A 20,103-nucleotide genomic window follows, 5' to 3' on the forward strand; every position below is an offset into this window, starting at 1 on the left:
GCTAAAGTAGACTCTAATGGTGCTATATATCTCTCAATACCAGAATTACCACTGTCATTATGATCTATAATAAATTACTTTTTAACTCCTTGCACGTCAAATAAGAACTGACCCCTGCTATCAACTAAATGTTTGTGTCCCCCCCAAAATTCATATGTTGAAGCTCTAATCCCTAATGTGATGGTATCTGGAGGTGGGGCCTTTGGGAGGTAATTAATGGAATGAGATTATTGCTCTAAGAGACTCAAGAGAATTTCTCTCTCTGCCATGTGAGGATATGGCAAGAAGGTATCCTACAAACTAGGAAGAGATTTTTCACCAGAACTACAATCAGGCAGTGCCTTGATTTTGGACTTCTCAGCCTTTGGAACTGCGAGCAGGACAAATTTGTCTTGCTTAAGCCACCTAGACTATGGTACTTTTGCATAACAACCCAAGTAACTGAGATAATCCCACTAGCCAAAAATTAATAGCAATGCCCACCTTCATCTTCACTGCTATCAGACTCAGGAAGTTTGATTCTTCTCCTCTTTTTCTTCATATTTTCAGTTTCTTTTGTCTCATCATCAGATAACTCCACTCGCTTCCCCCTGTTGGCATCCAGGAATAGTTTAAACATATTACACAAAATAAAAATATAAGTATTCATATGCTACTAAAGATCTTGCTTCATAACTCATGCACTTACTTCTAGCGGACAGAAAAGAAGAGTCAAAATAGACTAGTAAGAATTCTTCTTATGGATACTCTGCTGACCACAATTAGTCATTCCATGAAGTGACCAGAATTAAACATTTTTCTAGCTCTCTATATAGATCACTGGAAGCTACTTACCAGTTCATCAGTTATCGTTACAAATCCCTTCTTACTTCTCCTACTGATCTTTCAATCATTCAACAAGTTTTAAATAAGCAGCTACTACACATACACAGACTTTCTGCTTAACACTGAGGATGCAAAGATGAAGAAAATACTGTTCTCTTGGGGCGCCTGGGTGGCTCAGTCGGTTAAGCGTTCGACTTCAGCTCAGGTCATGATCTCGCAGTTCGTGCGTTCGAGCCCTGTGTCGGGCTCTGTGCTGACAGCCAGCTCAGAGCCTGGAGGCTGTTTCAGATTCTGTATCTCCCTCTCTCTCTGACCCTCCCCTGCTCACACTATCTCTCTCTCAGAAATAAATAAAAAACATTAAAAATTAAAAAAAAAAGAAAATACTGTTCTCAAGAAGCTTTGGCAGGAGAAATAGATATAAATACCACCAAATGTAAGACAATGTGATAAATATTACTGAACAAATATAATGTTATAGGACAAGACTTCTATTTGAAAACTAAAAGCTAAGTGGAAGTTCATCAGGTAAAAAAGGGAGACAAATATTTAAAAAAAAATGTGCAAAGGCATAGACATAAGACCTTAAAAGGTGATTCTAATGACATAATAAACTAGACTTCATCTTGATGTTAGTTAGCTCCTTTGGATACTCTATCACATTATTCAAATATGTATGAGATGTAGTTTTTATCTTCAAGTAACTTATTTCTTATGTAACTTTAAATACCAACTTATTTTCTACCTTAAGCTAGAAAAAGACAAATCCCAAATAGGTAAAAACAAAAACAAAATAAAACACAACAACAACAACAAAAGATAAAGAGCAGAAATCAATGAAAACAGAAAAAAACTAACAAGGCTGAAAGTTGTTATTTTGGGGCAAAAGATTAATGAAATTAGTAAACCCTTCTATAAGACTGATTAAAAAAAGACAAAATAGGGGTGCCTGAGTGGCTCAATCAATTAAGTGTCCAACTCCAACTCAGGTCACAATCTCATGGTTTGTGGGTTCGATGTTCCGTGTTGACCACTTGCAGGCCAGACCCTGCTTTGGATTCTGTCTCCCTCTCTCTCTGCTTCCATCCCTCTCCCTCTCTCTCAAAAATAAACATTAACAATTTTTTTAAAAAAGACAAAACAAATTACCAATACTAGGAATAAAAGAATGAAGGAATCTGTAATGATAAGTACAGACTCTACAAATCCTCAAAGAATAAGGTTGTTAGGAGCGTTATGCCAATGTACTCAACAACTTAGATGAAATAAATTCCTTTAAAAACACACCAAAACTGACTCAACAACACCGAGAAAATTTGGATGGCTCTATTTAAAGAAATCAAATTAATAAAATAAACCTCCCACAAAGAAAACTCTGGGCTTGGGTTCACTGAATTTTATCAAACCTTTAAGAAAAAAAAATAATACATAACCTACACAAACTCAGAAAACGAGTAAATGAAACTCCTTCCTACTAATTTTATGAAGTTATACAACTTTGATACCAAAATCTGATAAAGACATTATCAGAAAAGTAAATAACTGATCTATAGGCTTCACAGATGCAGTGGCGAAATATCCTTATATTAGCAAATAGAATCCAACAATTTATAAAAAGGATAAATGTATCATGACAAAAATTAGGTTTATCCCAAGAATGCAAGGTTGGTTTAACACTTAAAAGCCAATCAAGGTAATTCACCACATTAACAGAAACCCCAAATGAACATCTCAATAAATGCAGAAAAAGCATCAGTCAAGATTCAGCACCCATTTATGAAAAACCTCTCAGCAAATCAGGAACAGGAAAGGACAGCCTTCATATGGTAACGAGCATCTACTTAAAACATACAGTTAACATCACACTTGGTAATGAAATACTGAATATATTTCTGGCTATAACCATCAAATGAATGTTATACCATGGGCTGGGGACATCTTAACCTACCAACCTCACATACTCCTAGGAGGTAAGGCCCACTGGACAGAGCCTTGACCCTCTGAAGCTTGAGCCATTTTGTTGATGTTTTCTACTAGAGTAGCCCTAACCTTGCTACAAAATTTAAGTATTTCTGGGCCTATCAGTGCTGACAGTGTCTTTAGAATTTCTTTCAACAGACTAATTCCTACCAACTATGAGGTAGTGTCTCAAATTCCTGGATCCATTTTTAACAGCTTGTATGCTTTTTATTTTCTTTTCTAATTACATTTTACCACTTGAAAAATAAACTCATTGATATAAAAAGAAAACAAAGAACTTTTTCTCTTAAATTTGACTGGAAATAGTAACCCCTCACTTGGCAATCTGAAGTAAAAAAACAGACACAGACACAATCAAGCACACTTATGCCATGTCCACAAATTTAAAATGAAGTAAAGAAAAAAAGGATAATTAACTTAGATCAATGGGGCCCCCAAAACTGGGTTTGGGCTTTAAACCATCTAAACTGTCTGGTTTCAGTTCTACTTCCCTAGATAAGCTACTGAGCTTCTCTCTTCATTTTGGTTACACAGCTGTATCCCTAAGGCATTAAGTAGGATTTAGTACTCAACTGAAAATTGCCCACTGTCAATAAGCCCAAACAGACCTTCTCACCCCCAGCAGAGACACTCTTCCCTCACAGGCAACAAAATTTTCCTACCTTGTTTTTTCCTTCTGCTGCATCTTAACAGGCTCTGCTTTTTTGCTGGATTTCTTCAGGCCTGTAGGGGCTGCCAGCTTTGGTTCAGTGACAGACACTGGAGGTTGCTCCACTATTTTTTCTTCTTTCACTGCTTGTTCTGAATCCAAATTGACTTTAAGTTTATCTACAAATACAGTATAGCAGGTGATATATAACCTCATCACGTAATATCAATCTATCATTCCTCTGATAGTCGACCAAGTGCCAAGTAATTTGTTAGGAGCAGGGGCTAAAGTCCCTGTCCTAACAGAACTCATGGTCTAGTCAGAGAACATTTCTTCTTTCCAACTATCACTCTAGCTATAACTGTTTTCATTTCTGCCTCTTGCTAATCTTTCATTATATCACAGCCCCCAGGCCAAATAATAGTATAAGTAGGACTTACAAAAAGCAAATACAACTTTATGAGGTATCATCATTCTCATTTATGTATCATTTATTAGATGAGAAAATTAAAAGTCTGGGGGATAAAAGATGTTTCCCAAGAGTATACAGCTTACAAATAGTGACAACAGAAATTTGTACCAAGATTTTATTTTCAATTACATCCTATCTTCTTAAACCTGGATACTCTTATTATCTCACTATTATTTTTATTATATAATTAAAAGGCTACTTTAGAATCAGAAGTTTGATTAAAGCTCTGTTTCACCCGGAGTAAGTTACCTAAAAGTCAATCTTTTCTGTAAAAACTGAAATAGTACTTATGAGATTACTGTAAGGATTAAAAGGGAAAGGATGTTACATGTTTTACCCAAAGTAACACTGATAGAAAAGAGAAACAGGATTTGAACCTAAGTCAGTTTAAGTCCTCAAAATCCTTACCTCTTTCCCTACACCAAGCTGAAAAACACAAAAATAACTATATTATGCCGTGCAGAGGACTAAGAAATGCAAGCAGGATGGGCCTAGCCGTCTGAGAAATCATAGAAGAATAGCCTTCGTGTTATATTCAGTGATAGTTTTTTTCAAGAAAAGTCACAAAATGCTTAGAAAGCTGTAAACACCATGGGGCTCTTCAATAAGTAGCTTTGATTTTATGTAAAATGACTTAAACCAGCTACAGTGTAGGAAAAAGACTGAGAGCCTCGGCCATTACACACGGCTTATTATAATAATTTATAAAGTATATTCTTTGAAAAAATAGATGATGGATAAAAGTATAACATGCAGTTTGTTTATACTTTATTTTTTGAAGACCTCACTGAGAAATCTGAATGGTGGAATCCACCAGAGAATGGCAGCATTTTCTCTTGCCTTTTCAGAACTGTTGTTCTCAAGTATCAGTACTTCTCAAACTTTTCCACCAAATCATACAGGACAGTAAACATGTATCTCCAGGGATCTAGAGTCAGTAACTGATGCTCAAAAAATCAGTTCTCTGAAGCTGCATGTATATCCTTAAAGTTAATGCAAAATTTGCATTCTCTTACAGAATTTATATCATATTGACAGCAATTGTTTTAAAATTACATTATTAGAGGCACCTGAGTAGTTCAGCTGGTTAAACGTCCAATCCTTGCTTTTGACTCAGGTCAAAATCCTTGATCTTAGCCAAAAGGCCAAGAAGCGATCACAGTCATGAGAACTATCCAGTGACTGAGACCCACATCAGGCTATGCACTGAGTGGGAAGCCTGCTTGAGATTCTCTCTCTCTCTCTCTCTCTCTCTCTCTGTCTCTCTGGAAAGGATAGGATAGGATGGAGGGGAGGGGAGACGAGGGAGGGGGAGACGAGGGAAGGGGAGACGAGGGGAGGGGAGGGGAGGGGAGGAGAGAATAGAATAATTAGGAGGAAAAACCTCCAACTATTCCTACCTCACTCTTGGGGTAAGGAAAGCAAGGCTACTGCATAGAGTCTACCAATTTCAGGAAAATGATCTTAATTAAAATACCAGTGACCAAACAGATTCAGCATCCAGAGTTTTCACTCTGTCATGTCTTCACAGTATTTGGGAAACTCCAACTTATTTACATATGCAGCTACAATTGGCCAATTAGCTGGTAAAGAGGCAGCTCATTGCAACACTTTCAGACTACTGTTAAGGAAAATTTAACCACGTTTTCTTTTTATCTGAATGATCAAATCATTTGTATCTTTTGACTAATTAAGAGCATCACCTTTTTATACTCAAATATGAAACCCCTTTATAAGCAGATACAGATGATGTCTTTTTAATTGTGTCACCAATGCTGTAATTTTTTTCACACATAGAGCATTAAGGTTCTTGTTAATAATTCACGTCAGAAAATTTACCCTTTTAAAGTATAACATTCAGTGCTTTTTAACCGTGTAAACATCACCACTACCCAATTTTAGAACATTTTCATCACCCCCAAAATTAACCCTGTGTATTCATGAGCAGTCGCTCCCCAATCCCAACCTAGCGTGTGACACTAATCTACTAATCTACCTTCTGTCTCTATAGATTTGCCTATTTTGGATATTTGATAGAAATAGATTTATATAATATGTGGCCTTTTCTGTCTAGCTTCTTTCATTTCACGTTTCAAGATTCATCCATTTTATAATTCAAGGGTTTATTCCTTTTTATGGCTCAATAATATCTTATTCTGTGGTTATATCACACTGTGTTTATCCATTCATCAGATGATGGATCACTGGGTTGTTTCACCTTTTTGGCTTTTATGAATAATGTTGCTATGAACATCTGTGTACAAGTTTTTATGTAAACATATAGTTTTGATTCACCTGAGTAGACATGTAAGAGTGGAAGCACTGGATAATTATTTAACTTTTTGAAATATTGCTATACTGTTTGCTACTGTTCAGAGCAATCACGTTATTTTATATTTCCCACAACAGTATACAAGGGTTTGACTTCACATCCTTACCAACACTTGTTATTGTCCAGCATTAAGTTTTAAATGCTTCAAATCTCAACTCTTTTCATCCACCTCTCTTCATTTTCATCACAATGATCTTGTCATGTGTCAAATACAATAAAAATATTCATCATTTTACTTTTTTCTTTAATGTTTATTTTTGAGAGAGAGAAGAGAGGGGGACAGAGGATCTGGAAGCAGGCTCAGAGCTGACAGCACAGAGCCCCATGTGGAGGCTTGAACTCACAAACTATGAGATCATGACCTGAACCAAAGTCGGACGCTTAACCAACTAAACCACCTAGGCGCCCCGATAAAAGCAGGAGCGCCTGGGTGGCTCAGTCCGTTAAGCGTCCCACTTTAGCTCAGGTCATGATCTCACGGTTTGTGGGTTCGAGCCCAGCGTCAGGCTCTGTGCTGACAGCTAGCTCAGAGCCTGGAGCCTGTTTCAGATTCTGTATCTCCCTCTCCCTCTGACCCTCCCCTGCTCACGCCGTCTTGCTCCGCTCTCTCAGAAACAAATAAAACATAAAAAAAAAAAAAAAATTAAAAATAAAAATAAAAAAAACATTCATCATTTTACCCTGAACACTCATCCTTGGAAAAACTATGTTAAATAAACCAACTTTAAAAGTCATTTTTTTATTACATAAGTATTTAATTCTTTTATTTTATCCAGTTTCCCCACTCCTTCTATCACTGTCTGCCTAGCAATTAAAATCATTAACTATTTTATTCTTTATTGATTTGTCTATCTCTCACAGTAGAATATAAGGACCATGAGAGCAGAGATCTTGCTTGTCTACATTTCTTCCACTTTATCACTATATGCATAACAGTTCCAAGTACACAGTATTTGCTGAATAAATATTTCTAAAATAAACACATGAATAAATAAGTATAATCTGTATAGCTTCATTTTTTTTTTTACAACTGGCAAATATTCAAAGCTTATATATTTTAGAAATAAAATTTTTTAATTCACTGGTTACAAATGCATAAGAAAACAAATAAAGCAAATAGTCACCAAGAAACCACACATTCTGATTGGATTCAATGGACCAGTACCAGCCATGCAGGTCAGTGACATTAGCACCATCTATTTTCACAGAAATAGGGAGCCCTTCTTGTGCATTCTGCCTGCAACAATACAACATGCTTCCCAATAACCTGAAGTATCAAATTTTGTACATACTTTCAAAACACAAAAATCTTCTCTGATAGATTTTATGGCAAATAAATACTATCACTCCAATGCCTCCTCCAACCACTAATCCGACCATCATGGGAAAGCAGAATTCTGACTAATTTTGCTTGCATAGGCATGTAACAAAACACCTTCCCACAAGATCTTTGTAAAACTGATGCTCCAAGAAAGTGTGTCATAACTGTCCTGCGGCTCCTGAATTCTTTCTGGTATTATGCCACATAGTCCTCAGGGGAGGTATACTTGGTATTTGAAGTATGAAAATATGTGACTACTGGTTCTTTCCATATAAAAGAATTCTAATTAAAACAAAATTTTTAAGGGTGTCTGGCTGGCTCAATTGGTTAAGCATCTGACTTTGCCTCAGGTCATGATCTTGTTGTTCGTGAGTTCAAGTCTCACATCAGGCTTTGTGCTGAGAGCTTGGAGTCTGGAGCCTGCTTCGGATTCTGTGTCTCCCACTCTCTCTGCCCCTCCTCCCCTCTCTTTCTCTCAAAAATAAAAATAAATGTTAAAATTTTTTTTAAATAAAGGAAATTTTGGTTTCTCAAAAAATATTATTTTTAAAAGGCCACTTCNGTTCATTAACATGAGTAATCTGTGAAAAATAACTACAGAATGTCAAAAAGATTTATTTTTGCAACCCCTTGGGAGACAGTGGTAATAATTAATAATGGTCACACCAGGCAAACTGACCCCAGCATCTAGGATATTAACCTTAACACTGTACTATTTAACCAAGTAGCCTCCTTTCTATTTTATCATCCATTTTCAAGAGCCCTATGAAACAAATAATTCTCTTTTCAAGGCATGAAGTAAAAACAGGAATAATAAACTACCCCCAAGAGGGGTGCCTGGGTGGCTTAGTCGGTTAAGCGTCCGACTTTCGCTTAGGTCATGATCTCGCGGTTCGTGGGTTCGAGCCCCGCGTCGGGCTTTGTGCTGACTGCCAGCTCGGAGCCTGGAGCCTGTTTCAGTGTGTGACTCCCTCTCTCTCTGACCCTCCCCTGCTCACGCTGTCTCTCTTTCTCCTAGAAATAAATGAAACATTAAAAAAAAAATAAAAAAAAAAAAAATAAACTACCCCCAAGAGATCTAAATTGAACTCAGCTCATCCATTAAAATCCACTGTTCCAGTTGGATTACCTTCCATTCAATATACTGGTCAGGAGACTGCAAATTTATGTTAGGATGCAGGAAGGCTACATGGTACACGAGATGGGTAAAAACTGGATACGGTGGCTTTCACCTCAAATGTTATTATATTAACATTCATGTATTAATCAAAGGAAGGTAAAAACGTGCTTACTCATAGCAGCTTTTCCAAAAAAATTGCTCATCACATTCCCTTTCCCTGGTGCCTTGTTGCCTGCAGAAGATACCTAGAAGCAGAAAACACATATGATTTTTTTTTACGTCTAGGCTGTCCTTCAAGTAGGAATCTTAAACAATCTCTTCAACTGAGGGGCACACTGTTCCGATGGCACAGTCCCTATGATCATGCCAAAATGTGTCGGCATTAGATATAAGAACAAATCCAGACCAGGGTATCTGATGTTAATCTCTGAAGCTTAGGTATGTGTCTAAACATTTGAGTGTATTTAAAAACTGCTTAGTTTGATAGAATTAAAACAGATCAGAGGCAGCACGGTACACAACAGGGGAACCTCCAAAGGTTACATTTGTTATTATCAGAAGTGGATTTCAGGGGCGCCTGGGTGGCTCAGTCGGTTAAGTATCCGACTTCGGCTCAGGTCACGATCTCGCAAGGTTCGTGGGTTCGAGCCCCGCGTCGGGCTCTGTGCTGACAGCCAGCTCAGAGCCTGGAGCCTGTTTCAGATTCTGTGTCTCCCTCTCTCTCTGACCCTCCCCTGGTCACGATGTCTCTCTCTCTCAAAAATTTAAAAAAAAAAAAGTGGATTTAAATTCTGGTTGTGCCATGTAATAGCAATCTGATATCCAGGCGATTCACTCAAAATGTCTAGCCCTTAGTTTCACCACATACGAAAACGGAGATCTCTTCTCACAGAATAGTTAGGAGGGTTTAAGCAAAGATCATACTACTGGCACACAGTAGTTCCATAAATGTTAGGTGTTTTCCCTCCACTCCCTTCTCCTTTTCTAAAGTGGAAGCCATAAAATCACAATGATGGTAATAACAATAACAATAATTATGGGCCGCCTGGGTGGCTCAGTTGGTTTAGCATCTGACTATTTAGTAGCTCAGGTCACGATCTCGTGGTTCATGAGTTTGAGCCCCACATCGGGCTCTCTGCTGAGCCCATTTCAGATCCTCTGTCCCCCCCTCTCAAAAATAAATAAACTTTAAAAAAAAACCAATAATTATGCTTTTCTGGAGTATTTTTTAATAGTTTTTTAATGAGACTTTTTTTTTCTCCAATTTTTTTATTTATTTCTGAGAGAGAGACAGCACGAGCAGGGTAGGGTCAGAGAGAGAGAGGGAGATACAGAATCTGAAACAGGCTGCAGGCTCTGAGTTAGCTGTCAGCACAGAGCCCGACGCGGGGCTTGAACCCACGAACTGCAAGAACATGACCTGAGCCGAAGTCGGACACTTAACCAACTGAGCCACCTTAATGAGACTTTTCTTAAGCCAATGCACTTAAGTTCAGATGTGTGAACAATAAATAAGGGAACCAAATGAAGAAAAAGAAACAAGAAAAATTCATAAAACAGAATGAGAATGTTAAATACACTAGAAAGGAAGTCCTACATGGCAAAACTCAGAATATAAGATGTTCCCAAAATGACATATTGCTAATATATAATTCCTGGCACTTTACAGTTTTCGTGTGTTCTCACATGCATGATTTCAATTGGCTTGCAAAACAATCTTGTGATGTGCACAGGACCATTTTACAGGAGAATCCAAAGCTTGGTGAGAAGCAAAGAAAAAGGACAATTTCAGATGAGGATATCAAGAATTAAAGGATTCAGACCACAGTGGAAAAATTAGAATATATTATTATATATTGGAACCTTACTTGATTAAACTATAATGTTCTTCCAGTTACCCATTCTGAACTATAAAAACATCTTTAAACTTACATTTGTTACCTCTTTAACCTCTGTTTTGGTTTCCTTGTTGGCATCTTGGGTTTTAGAAGCAGCTTTAGAGGCAAACATTCCCATTATTCCCTTGGGCTGCTGTACAATCTGTTTAGAGGTAGGTGGACTATGACCATTGGTTGTCAACTCATTATTGGCTTGTGTCTCACTGGATACTTGAAGATCTGACTGCTCAAACTTTTCGGATGATGAGGATTCAGCAGGAACTCTGGGAACTGCAGCTGCACATTGTATGGCACTAAACCTGAAGTTGGAAATGTTACATTAATTTCAAAGTCTTGCTTCTTCCACACAATACTTTCTAACTCTAACACTATTAAATTAAGAAATTTTAGAACTAAAATGGATTTTAGAAAATATTTTGTGCAGGGGCGCCTGAGTGGCTCAGTTGGTAAGCATCTGACTCTTGATTTTGGCTCAGGTCATGATCTCACTGTTTGTGAGTTTGAGCCTGGCATTGGGCTCTGCACTGGCAGCCTGAAGCCTGCCGGGGATTCTGTCTCCTGTCTCCCTCCCTCTCTTTCTGCCCCTCCCTTGCTTGCTCTCTCTCTCTCTCAAAAATAAATAAAAACTCTCATTAAGATAGAGAAAAAAGTATTGGAGAGATGTTGAGTGACTTGTCCCAGATTATATGTCTAGTTAGTAATAGAACTAGGACTGGAATCTGAGGTCTCCTACCATATCATCTTGGACATCTTACGTTTTTGAAGAAAGCATCCCAATTCAAAACACTAAGAATATACCAAAAAATAACAAAAGATTAGTAATATCACCATCCTTAGGAAATCAAATGGTTATCTCTTGTTTTTAAAGACCTTCACCTTACAGGGCTAGGTATGCAATAAATATTGACTAAATCAAAATTATGAGCTTTAAATATTAACAAAACTCCTGGCAACTCTCCTGGCCAGAGTGGATCATACTTTAAAACACAGAAGAAGCTGGGAACAGAGCCACTGGCTATGACCTGTGGTCCTTTATTGTCATTTGTTAATAATTTCTAATAATACCAAGTAACAGCATCAGACAAGTACGCCTAAAGCCAAGTAAAGAAATGTGGAACAGTATGCATGGCATATTAAAGGGAGCATTCATCCCTTCTATAATCCTTGTAGATGTGCTTGTTTCACACAAATCCCAGATGTGCTTAAAACAAAGTTCCTCAACTTTTCTGACAAAGAAAAACATTTTATTCCCCCCAGTCTTTAGCTTATTGGGAGTAGGTGAGAGCTCCTTGGAGGTAGGGAAGGGTATTATTCATCTTTTGTGTTTTAGGTACACATTACAAAACCTGGCACATAGAAATACATGTCAGAGAATGAGAATTGAAGTCCCTGGAAGTGAGGCTTCTGGTTTCTCTCCCTTCTTTAATGTATCACCTCAACTTGAGGTGGGAAAAGTTAAGAGAGAAACTATGTGGTAATAGTAATTATTTGAGAGATCAACCAGGCACAACTTCTAGATTAACTGCTAGAATAACTGGCCTAAGAAAAAAGTCCCTGATAGATCATTTAATTTCAGAGGTAACCTTAGACTGAGCAGCCCCAAAGCTAGAGTCTATAGCTCCAAAATCTTCCCCTTATGATGGTCCATTTCAGAAAACCCCACACTAACACAAATATTTTGTGCATCAGAGTTAAGAACAGACGGAAACCATTTCCTTTTACCCACTAGTCTTCCTCTGTGGCCTTGTGCTTCCATGTACACAGAAAAGAGCAATGTTTTATTTCATTGTCAACATCTGAAGTTGGCCCTGAAACACCTCTTTCTCCATTTGGTCTACATTCCACACCTTAGGGTCAGGACCAGAACTGGCAATAAGGAAGAGACTAAATTGGGCTGGGAACATGTCCGAAGAGAGAAGAATCTGCTCAGTCCTAAAATTTCAACTTTCTTCCTGTCACAGCACTTCTTAAAACACACGAAACAATGAGTCAAATCTCAGCTGGCCCTTAATTCTCAGGGGCAATTACAAACTTCTTTATTGGAGATAAATTCTTCACATTTCTGTCCATCACACTTTAAGTATTTAAGTAAAGTTTCATTAAAGTGTTTCCTATTACCACATTTCTACTTGCCATGTTTACTTTAGTGGTCCCTGAGTAAAATTTGATTTTGAACTTCTGAGTCCCCTTTATTCCTGTTTGTCTACTTATTAGATACAACAGAAGAACTGATTTTTAGAGCTTGACATACCACAGCTAGATTTTCATACAGATTATTTTTGAAATCTAATAATACAATTTACATAAACCTATCAGGGTATTCATCTTTTCTCATAGTCTTTCCATAAAAAATGCCACTTATTGGAGTGCCTGGGTGGTTCAGTCGGTTAAGCATCTGACTTTGGATCATGATGGAGGTCGTGATCTCATAATTTGTAGGTTCCAGTCCTGCATCAGGCTCTGTGCTGACAGCTCAGAGCCTGGAGCCTGCTTCAGATTCTGTGTCTCCCTCTCTCTCTGTCCCTCCTCTACTCATGCTCTCTTTCAAAAATAAACATTAAAAAAATTTTTTTAACTACCACTTAACTCTTCAGCTATATATTTATTTAATAAATATTTGTATGCCCATTACACTTAAGGTTTTGAACTGTAAAATAAAAGAACTAATTTCTATCATCAATTCACTCAACAGTTACTTACTGAAAGCTTACCATTTCCCAGGCACTAGTTTTTGGTTTCAAAATAGACAGAATCCCTGTTCTCATGGAACCTACAGAAACTATGTTGGGCCAGTCTCTATCTATTTCCCCTCAAGGACCTGCCTGTATCAGTTACCCATCTCCTTCAGTAGCTTCAACTATTTCCTTTTTTATGGCTCTTTCTGAAGAGTACAAGTTCAGAGCATTCTCAACAAGGTATATATTCTCCCTCAGTCTCAAATTCTCTTTAGCGACCTTTCTCTTTCTCCATTTTATAGTCCAATTTCCTGAAAAGACTTGTTCGTATTTGTTGTCCCATTTTCTCATGCTCCCATTTACTCAGTTCACCAGAATCTGGCTATTCCATTGAAAACCTTCTTACCAAGGCCATCATTAAATCCAATGGACACTTTTCAGTTGCTATTTTACTCAGCTTCTCAGCAAGATAGGATATTGCCAATCAGACCCTTCTTCTTAAAACTCCTTGCTTTTAGAACCCCATATATTTTCGTGATTTTCCTCTCATCTCTGGCTGTTCCCATTTAGGCTCCTCTTACCCATCTCTTAAAAAGTGGCTATATTTAAACAGTGCTTACTATGTGCCAAGCACTATTCTAAGTGTTTTATATATACTCACTCATTCGTACCATTGTTAGCTTCATTTTACTGATGAGGAAATTGAGGGACAGAGAGTTTTAATAATTTGCTCAAGGTTATATAGCTAGTAACCATAGCTAGAGTTTTACTTTCATTCTATACATTCTCTCTGAATTACTGTATCTACTGCTGTGTCCCAATTAATCAGCTATTTTCTCAAATTCTAAAATCTCTATCTTCATGCCAGATTTCTCTCCTTAGTTCTAGACTCATCTATCTTTTTGTATGGACATCTCCACTTGGACTCCCCATAGGCTTCTCAAACTCAACATATCCAAACCCAATTCAACATTTTTTCTTTTCATCCAAGCCTACTCCTCCCCACATATTCTCTTTCTTAGTGATGACACCTTCACCCAATCCAGCCACCCAAGTCAGACATATGGTCAACATCCTTAACATCACAAACACCCCTAGCTAACCACATACACACACCTGGTCTCCAAATGTGACAACATCCAGGTTTTGACAGCATGACTCTTTATCCCTGATACCTCTTCACCCTCAATACCACTACTACACTTCAGATAACTATCACCTCCTCCCTGAATCACTGTAACATTTCTCCTCACGGATAGCTTTGTTCTCCTGATTATTCCCTTCTGACCAATGTTCATCATCTGATTACAGCCAAGTGATCTTTCTTTTTTTTTTTTTTAATATTTATTTATTTTTTGAGAGAGGGAGAGAACAAGCACAAGCAGGGAAGGGGCAGAGAGAGGGAGAAAGAGAATCCCAAGCAGACTCTGTGCTTTTAGCTTTTAGCACGGAGCGTGATGTGGGGCTTCATCCTATGAACCGTGAGATCATGACCTGAGCCGAAACCAAGAGCTGGACACTTAACTGAGCCACCCAAGCACCCCAACTGATATTTCTATAAGTGCAGCCCTAATCATTTCACCCACCTGCTTCCCTGGTCTAAACTCCTTAACCTAATAGTCAATATTAGTGACTCCTATTTCAGTCTTATATTTCATTATTTCCTACCTCTCAGTCTAAATCCAGCCATTGAAAATGACTTTGGTTCCAAATAAGCACCACGTTTCCTCACAGTTCTGTCCTCACTCTTCTACTTCTACCTCAGCTTTTAGGACTTGACTTAGATATCACACCCTCCAGGAAGCCTCTCTTTTGCCTCATCACTCCATCCTACCCAAAAGTAAGGGATAAGTGCCTGTGGGAAATCAAATAACTACGTCTTGGGTTAGGATATTATAGGGAATGCATGCATTCTCCTAACCCAGGACACAGCTATTTTATTTTCCACCTATCCCCTTTATTGTTTGAGGAATTTTCTTGCTCATGGGAGTTGAGGAGGGTAATCCATTCATGACTGATTGTTCATGACGTCTTGAGGAGGCCACTACAGTGGAGATCACTCAGAGGGCTGTGAGAACAGCAGGCCAGAAAGCAGTGTTCTGCTTTGCGATGCATTCCCTATAATCTCCTAATCTAGGACATAGCTATTTGATTTCCCACAAGTGCCCCCCAAATATCCTCTTTCAGTATTACTCCTATTATAGCACTGCCACACTATACTGTAATTGTCTACCATAAGACCATTAGTTCCATAAGCAGGTACTGGGCCATATTCACTCTACTGTGTGTGGCATGTCATAGGAACTCATCAGATCTTTCTGGAATGAATTCAAATGATCTCGCTTAGTACCTGTCAAAGTAGTTTGTACTTACTATGTCTAAGGAACTGATCTGAGCCTTTAATGCAACCCCACAAAGTAAGCATTATTATATTTAATTTAAAAATGAAAAAGCCAAAGCTCAAAGAGTAAACTCTGTTTTTGCCCAAAACCACCCAGCTATTAAGCAGCAAAGCCACAACACAAGCCTGTGCATTACAGTCCATCACCTCACTGAAAATGGTATAAAGTATAAAACGAACAAGATGTGATCCTGGCTGTGGAAGATCAACTGCTTTTGGATGGAAGGTAGAGGGATAACAAATTAGAAATAGTTTTTGAAGGATATTTGCACTGGTTCCTGAAAAATGGGTAGGATTCAGACAAGCAGAGACTGGGGTAAGGGAGTAATGAGGGGGCACAACAAACATTTCTGGTGGCGGTGACAGGATAAATACATGAGAAATAGATTTATGGGGAGTCCACTGGGGTTTTCAATATGGGTTGTAGCTGCTATTTTTCACCTTATGATGTACTAATAAAACCAGGCATGTGTCTTACTGCAAGATAAATGGGGTTTTACTAGACTTGGCATTCACTCTTAAGAGGCAGCCACTGTGTAAACATCTTACAAAATCAATTCGTAAAGAAGCCCACAAGGAACATTAAGGAGCTCACTTGCTGCAGTTCTGCAAGTTGCTTTTAAGGATGTCATAGTCGGTATTGAACAGAGGCCCACTGTCCTTTAGCATGGCTTTCTGGATGCTGTACACATGGATGCTGGCAGTCACAGCTAGCTTGGACTTCACTGCTACAAGTCAACAGGAAAAGCAGTCTGTTAATACACAAACTTCATAGCATGTGGGGACTTTAACAAGAAACCCTTCTGCATTAAAACCATTTGCAATCTGTGGTGGTTCAAAAAGCCCTAAAAGGCCAAAGAGTCACATACACAGTATAACATCAACTCTTCTGTCTATAATGGGGACATCATGACAAAGTAGGTGGTGGTGAGTCAGTTCTAAGTACAACACCTGTGAGGGTATCACTCATCCAATGGACATTCAGTAAACATTAATGAATGATTGATGATGACTATAATGTTTTCTTTTTTTTTTTTTTCAGTCAGGGAAGAATCTTACACTCTAGCATGTAACTGAAGAATAAGCAATTTCTACCTGAGAAGACTTTATTATGTAATTCAATTTTTGTGCAGAGGAAGCAACTCTACAACAAAAATACTAACTAACCAGGTAAGTCTGCAGAGGAGACACACAGAAGAACATCATAAGAACAAATGTTAGATCCCATGAAGAAAGGGAATGTGCCTGAGTCTCTAGCACGTAGCACAGAGCTTGACAGAGTATGAGTACTCATTATGTATCTACTGAATGAATAAATCCCACTTTGCCTACCATTGTGGGAATTCACAAAGAAAAAAGTGCACATCTCCACCACCCTAAACACCTCGGAGTTCATTTGTAAGAAAGTGACCCCACTGGGAGGAGTCTATATATGAAGTACAACAGTACAGGTTTTGTCTGGAGACAAAGGTCCAGATCACGTGGACCCCCGTTACAAAATTCCTTTGAACTGGATTTTTAAATACAGAACCATAGCATCAATATCTTGAAATGGGAAGATAAAAATTTAATTTAGAAGTTATATTAAGTCTTTCTGACTTTGGAAAAGCATTCTTTAATTTTCTTCCTAAAAAACGATTCTGGAAAACAAAACAGTATTTAGAAACTACTGTCTTTTTATAGTTGATGAGGTGATCCACATGGTATTCATGATAGTTTTTTGCATGAATCACATGAGCTTTGAAATGTGATAAAAGTGCTTTATAAATGTCAGCAGCTACTGGTCTTAAAAATGGGAAGTTAGGCAGATGTGGTATCCTATTTTAACAGGTTTCAGAAACTACTAATAAAAGGAATATTCAGCTCTTCAGCTAAAGAGCTAAATATATTATATGCAGATGCTAGGGGTAGACTTTTTCTGTACCTACACTGATCCCATAAGAGGAAAATCTTGCCGAGTCACTAAAACACTTACCTTCCAATTTATCTTCTCTCACTACCGCAACCTTGTGGCACTGTAAGGAAATAACACCTCATTAGTGTTTAAAGTAGTAGTACTACAACTTCCAATTTTAAAGTTTCTTTGCTGATAATTCATTTGCACTTGGATGTGAAATTATGAACATTAGGTAACCATAAAAATCTGTTACAGTTTAATAAAGTCAGAGTTATTTTTTAACTTGTTTATCCGGCTAAGGAAGGTGATAGAATATATATATCAGCAATACAATGAAACCAAACAAATGGCAGCCCTCAGCTCACAGTGCTGCCAGCCCATAAGTTCCAAACCACAGAACAGGGTGAGTGCACAGCCAGGCCAAAGCCCCCTATCTGTGTGGCCCGGGCCTACTGAAAGCAGTGATCATGGAGACACCGAGCTCGCACAAGTTCATCACCAAATACCTTGAGCAGAAGCCCCTCTTCAGCAGGGACCCACTCTAAGACAATGGGCTTAGGGTACAGAAATTGGTTACCCAAGACTTTCACTAAACAAGGGAAGCTCATCTCAGATAATGTCATGACTCAGCTTGGCCCTGTGTGAGCTGAAAAATCTCACCTAACATAGCTGGGGAATGGATAGTTTTCCAAGGACACTTCCACAAGCAGAAGCCCTGGATCATGTATCAGGTAGATATGGTGATTAATCTGGACATGCCCTTTGAGGTCATTAAGCACACCTCACTCCTTGCTAAATTCATCCACCTAGCCGCCAGGTCTACAACATCAAATTCATCCCTCCCAAAACTATGAGCTGCAGTGATCTGACTGGAGGACCTATGATCCAGTGTGAGAATAATAGAAGAGAAATGGTTCTCAAGAGAGTGAAGGCTTTACAAAGCTCAAACAGAACTGGTCCTAGAATATTACCCACCAGACAAAAGGGGTATAGGCTACATTTTCCACAACAAAAGCTGTTAAGATCTGGCCCTATGTATATGCTCTCCTACAAAAGTTCCACAAATGAAGCAGAAAGCATGAGTTACTTGATGAGGAAACCTGCATTTACCTAGTAAGATAAGCATAAGCTCCTCATCCATGCACTGAGAAGCTACTTGTCCTAAGACTGGCTATGAACTGTTTGAGAATTCTACTAGTCCTATGAATTGTTTGAGAATTCTACTAGTTTCATTTCATGATTTTATCTGGAAATTAAGGATGTGTCAAATGAGTGAGATATGAAGATTCATCTTTTGAAATTATCTAGTGTGTTCTATCCAGTAATCTATGGGTGTGCAACTGAAAAACATCAGAGATGTTTACATTTAAAAAAAAAAACTTTTATTTAAAAAAATATTTTTAAGTTTATTTCTAAGAGAGAGAGAGAAAGCATCCGTGCATGAACTGGGGAGTGGCAGAGAGAGAGGATAACCAGGCAGGCTCCACACTGTCAGCACGGAGCCAGAAGTGAGGCTTGAACCCACAAACCATGAGATCATGACCTGAACCGAAATCAAGAGTTGGATATTTAACTAAGACACCCAGGTACCCCTAAAAAAAAATCTTTTAGAGCAAATTAAAAAAGCAATTGGTAGTAACCTAATGTTTGTTCAGAAGAATAAGTGGTTGATAAAGTTTCCTTACTTTACGGAAAAGAAACAACAACAAAAAAAATCCATGTCATTTGGGGAAAGTTATCTTAGAGGCCTTTGCATAAACTGAAGCAAAAAAAAAAAAAAAAAATCTTTAGCACTGTGGTATACGGCGTTGTTAGATAGTAGGTCTATAAAATTCCAAGACAAAAACAATTGGGCTTACACATTAGTTGCAGGATGCAAATTCACTGCTACCTTTACACTAAGACACTTATAAACTAGCCATATATGCTGAATTTATTTTGTTGTTAAACATACCTTCAGTTTACTCATAATTTTCAATTTACTATAAAAATGTATTAATTAGCACATAAGAAAGTTTATTTTCCTAAGACTTTCTTTTGAAAATACATGTGCACTCAGGGATATGATTTATATCAGAAATAGAAGTTCTTGCAAAAACACCAAAGTTGAATTTTCAACAGAAAATGTAATTAAAGTCTTATGTTTTCAAATATTATTGAGTTTAGAAATTTGTGCTTTTAGGATTTACTTGCTAGTTTGCTTTGTAGTCAAAATGTAAGATGTGCCTTGGTGAGTAACAAATTAATCACAAAAAGAAAAATAAAGAAAACCCATGGCACAAGGAAACAGAAATAGATCAGGTATGCTTGAGATACTTAAGGAAAATTCCCTTGATATATGTAACAATCATAATTTGTAAACAGCTATAGCAATTAAAAGGATTTACATGACAGGTTGAAAAAGACCAAGAAAATAACTGAGTTTATTTCTAATCAAAGAAGTTGACACCTGCTAGCATTCACTACCATAGTTATGTCCACTGTTATTTGGCAGGAAGAAACTCTATCAGCGAGTATAATCTGAGTTGTCATA

General features: G+C 37.9%; 1 protein-coding gene and 1 pseudogene across 10 annotated transcripts in view; one reads left to right on the forward strand and one right to left on the reverse strand.

Moving 5' to 3' along the window:
• POLD3 (DNA polymerase delta 3, accessory subunit) overlaps positions 1-20,103 on the reverse strand; it is a 56,276-nt gene that overhangs the window by 16,846 nt on the left and 19,327 nt on the right. For 9 of the 10 annotated variants that reach the window (XR_013338227.1, XR_013338228.1, XM_077776569.1 and 6 more), the window contains 6 exons: positions 17,649-17,688; positions 16,269-16,401; positions 10,632-10,896; positions 8,872-8,944; positions 3,468-3,633; positions 484-590 (listed from right to left, as the gene is read on the reverse strand). Coding sequence is in view for 8 of the 10 variants with exons in the window: in XM_077776569.1 (XP_077632695.1) it covers positions 484-590; positions 3,468-3,633; positions 8,872-8,944; positions 10,632-10,896; positions 16,269-16,401; positions 17,649-17,688 (784 nt within the window). In the remaining 2 variants the exon portion in view is untranslated. The remainder of the gene's footprint in view (positions 1-483; positions 591-3,467; positions 3,634-8,871; positions 8,945-10,631; positions 10,897-16,268; positions 16,402-17,648; positions 17,689-20,103) is intronic. The other variant, XM_077776550.1, reaches the window with a different exon arrangement.
• Positions 18,120-18,638, forward strand: LOC144243175 (GTP:AMP phosphotransferase AK3, mitochondrial pseudogene; annotated as a pseudogene).

This window comes from Crocuta crocuta, unplaced genomic scaffold (genome assembly GCF_008692635.1).
Source record: "Crocuta crocuta isolate KB4526 unplaced genomic scaffold, BGI_CrCroc_1.0 scaffold271, whole genome shotgun sequence".
NCBI classification, from domain to species: domain Eukaryota; kingdom Metazoa; phylum Chordata; class Mammalia; order Carnivora; family Hyaenidae; genus Crocuta; species Crocuta crocuta.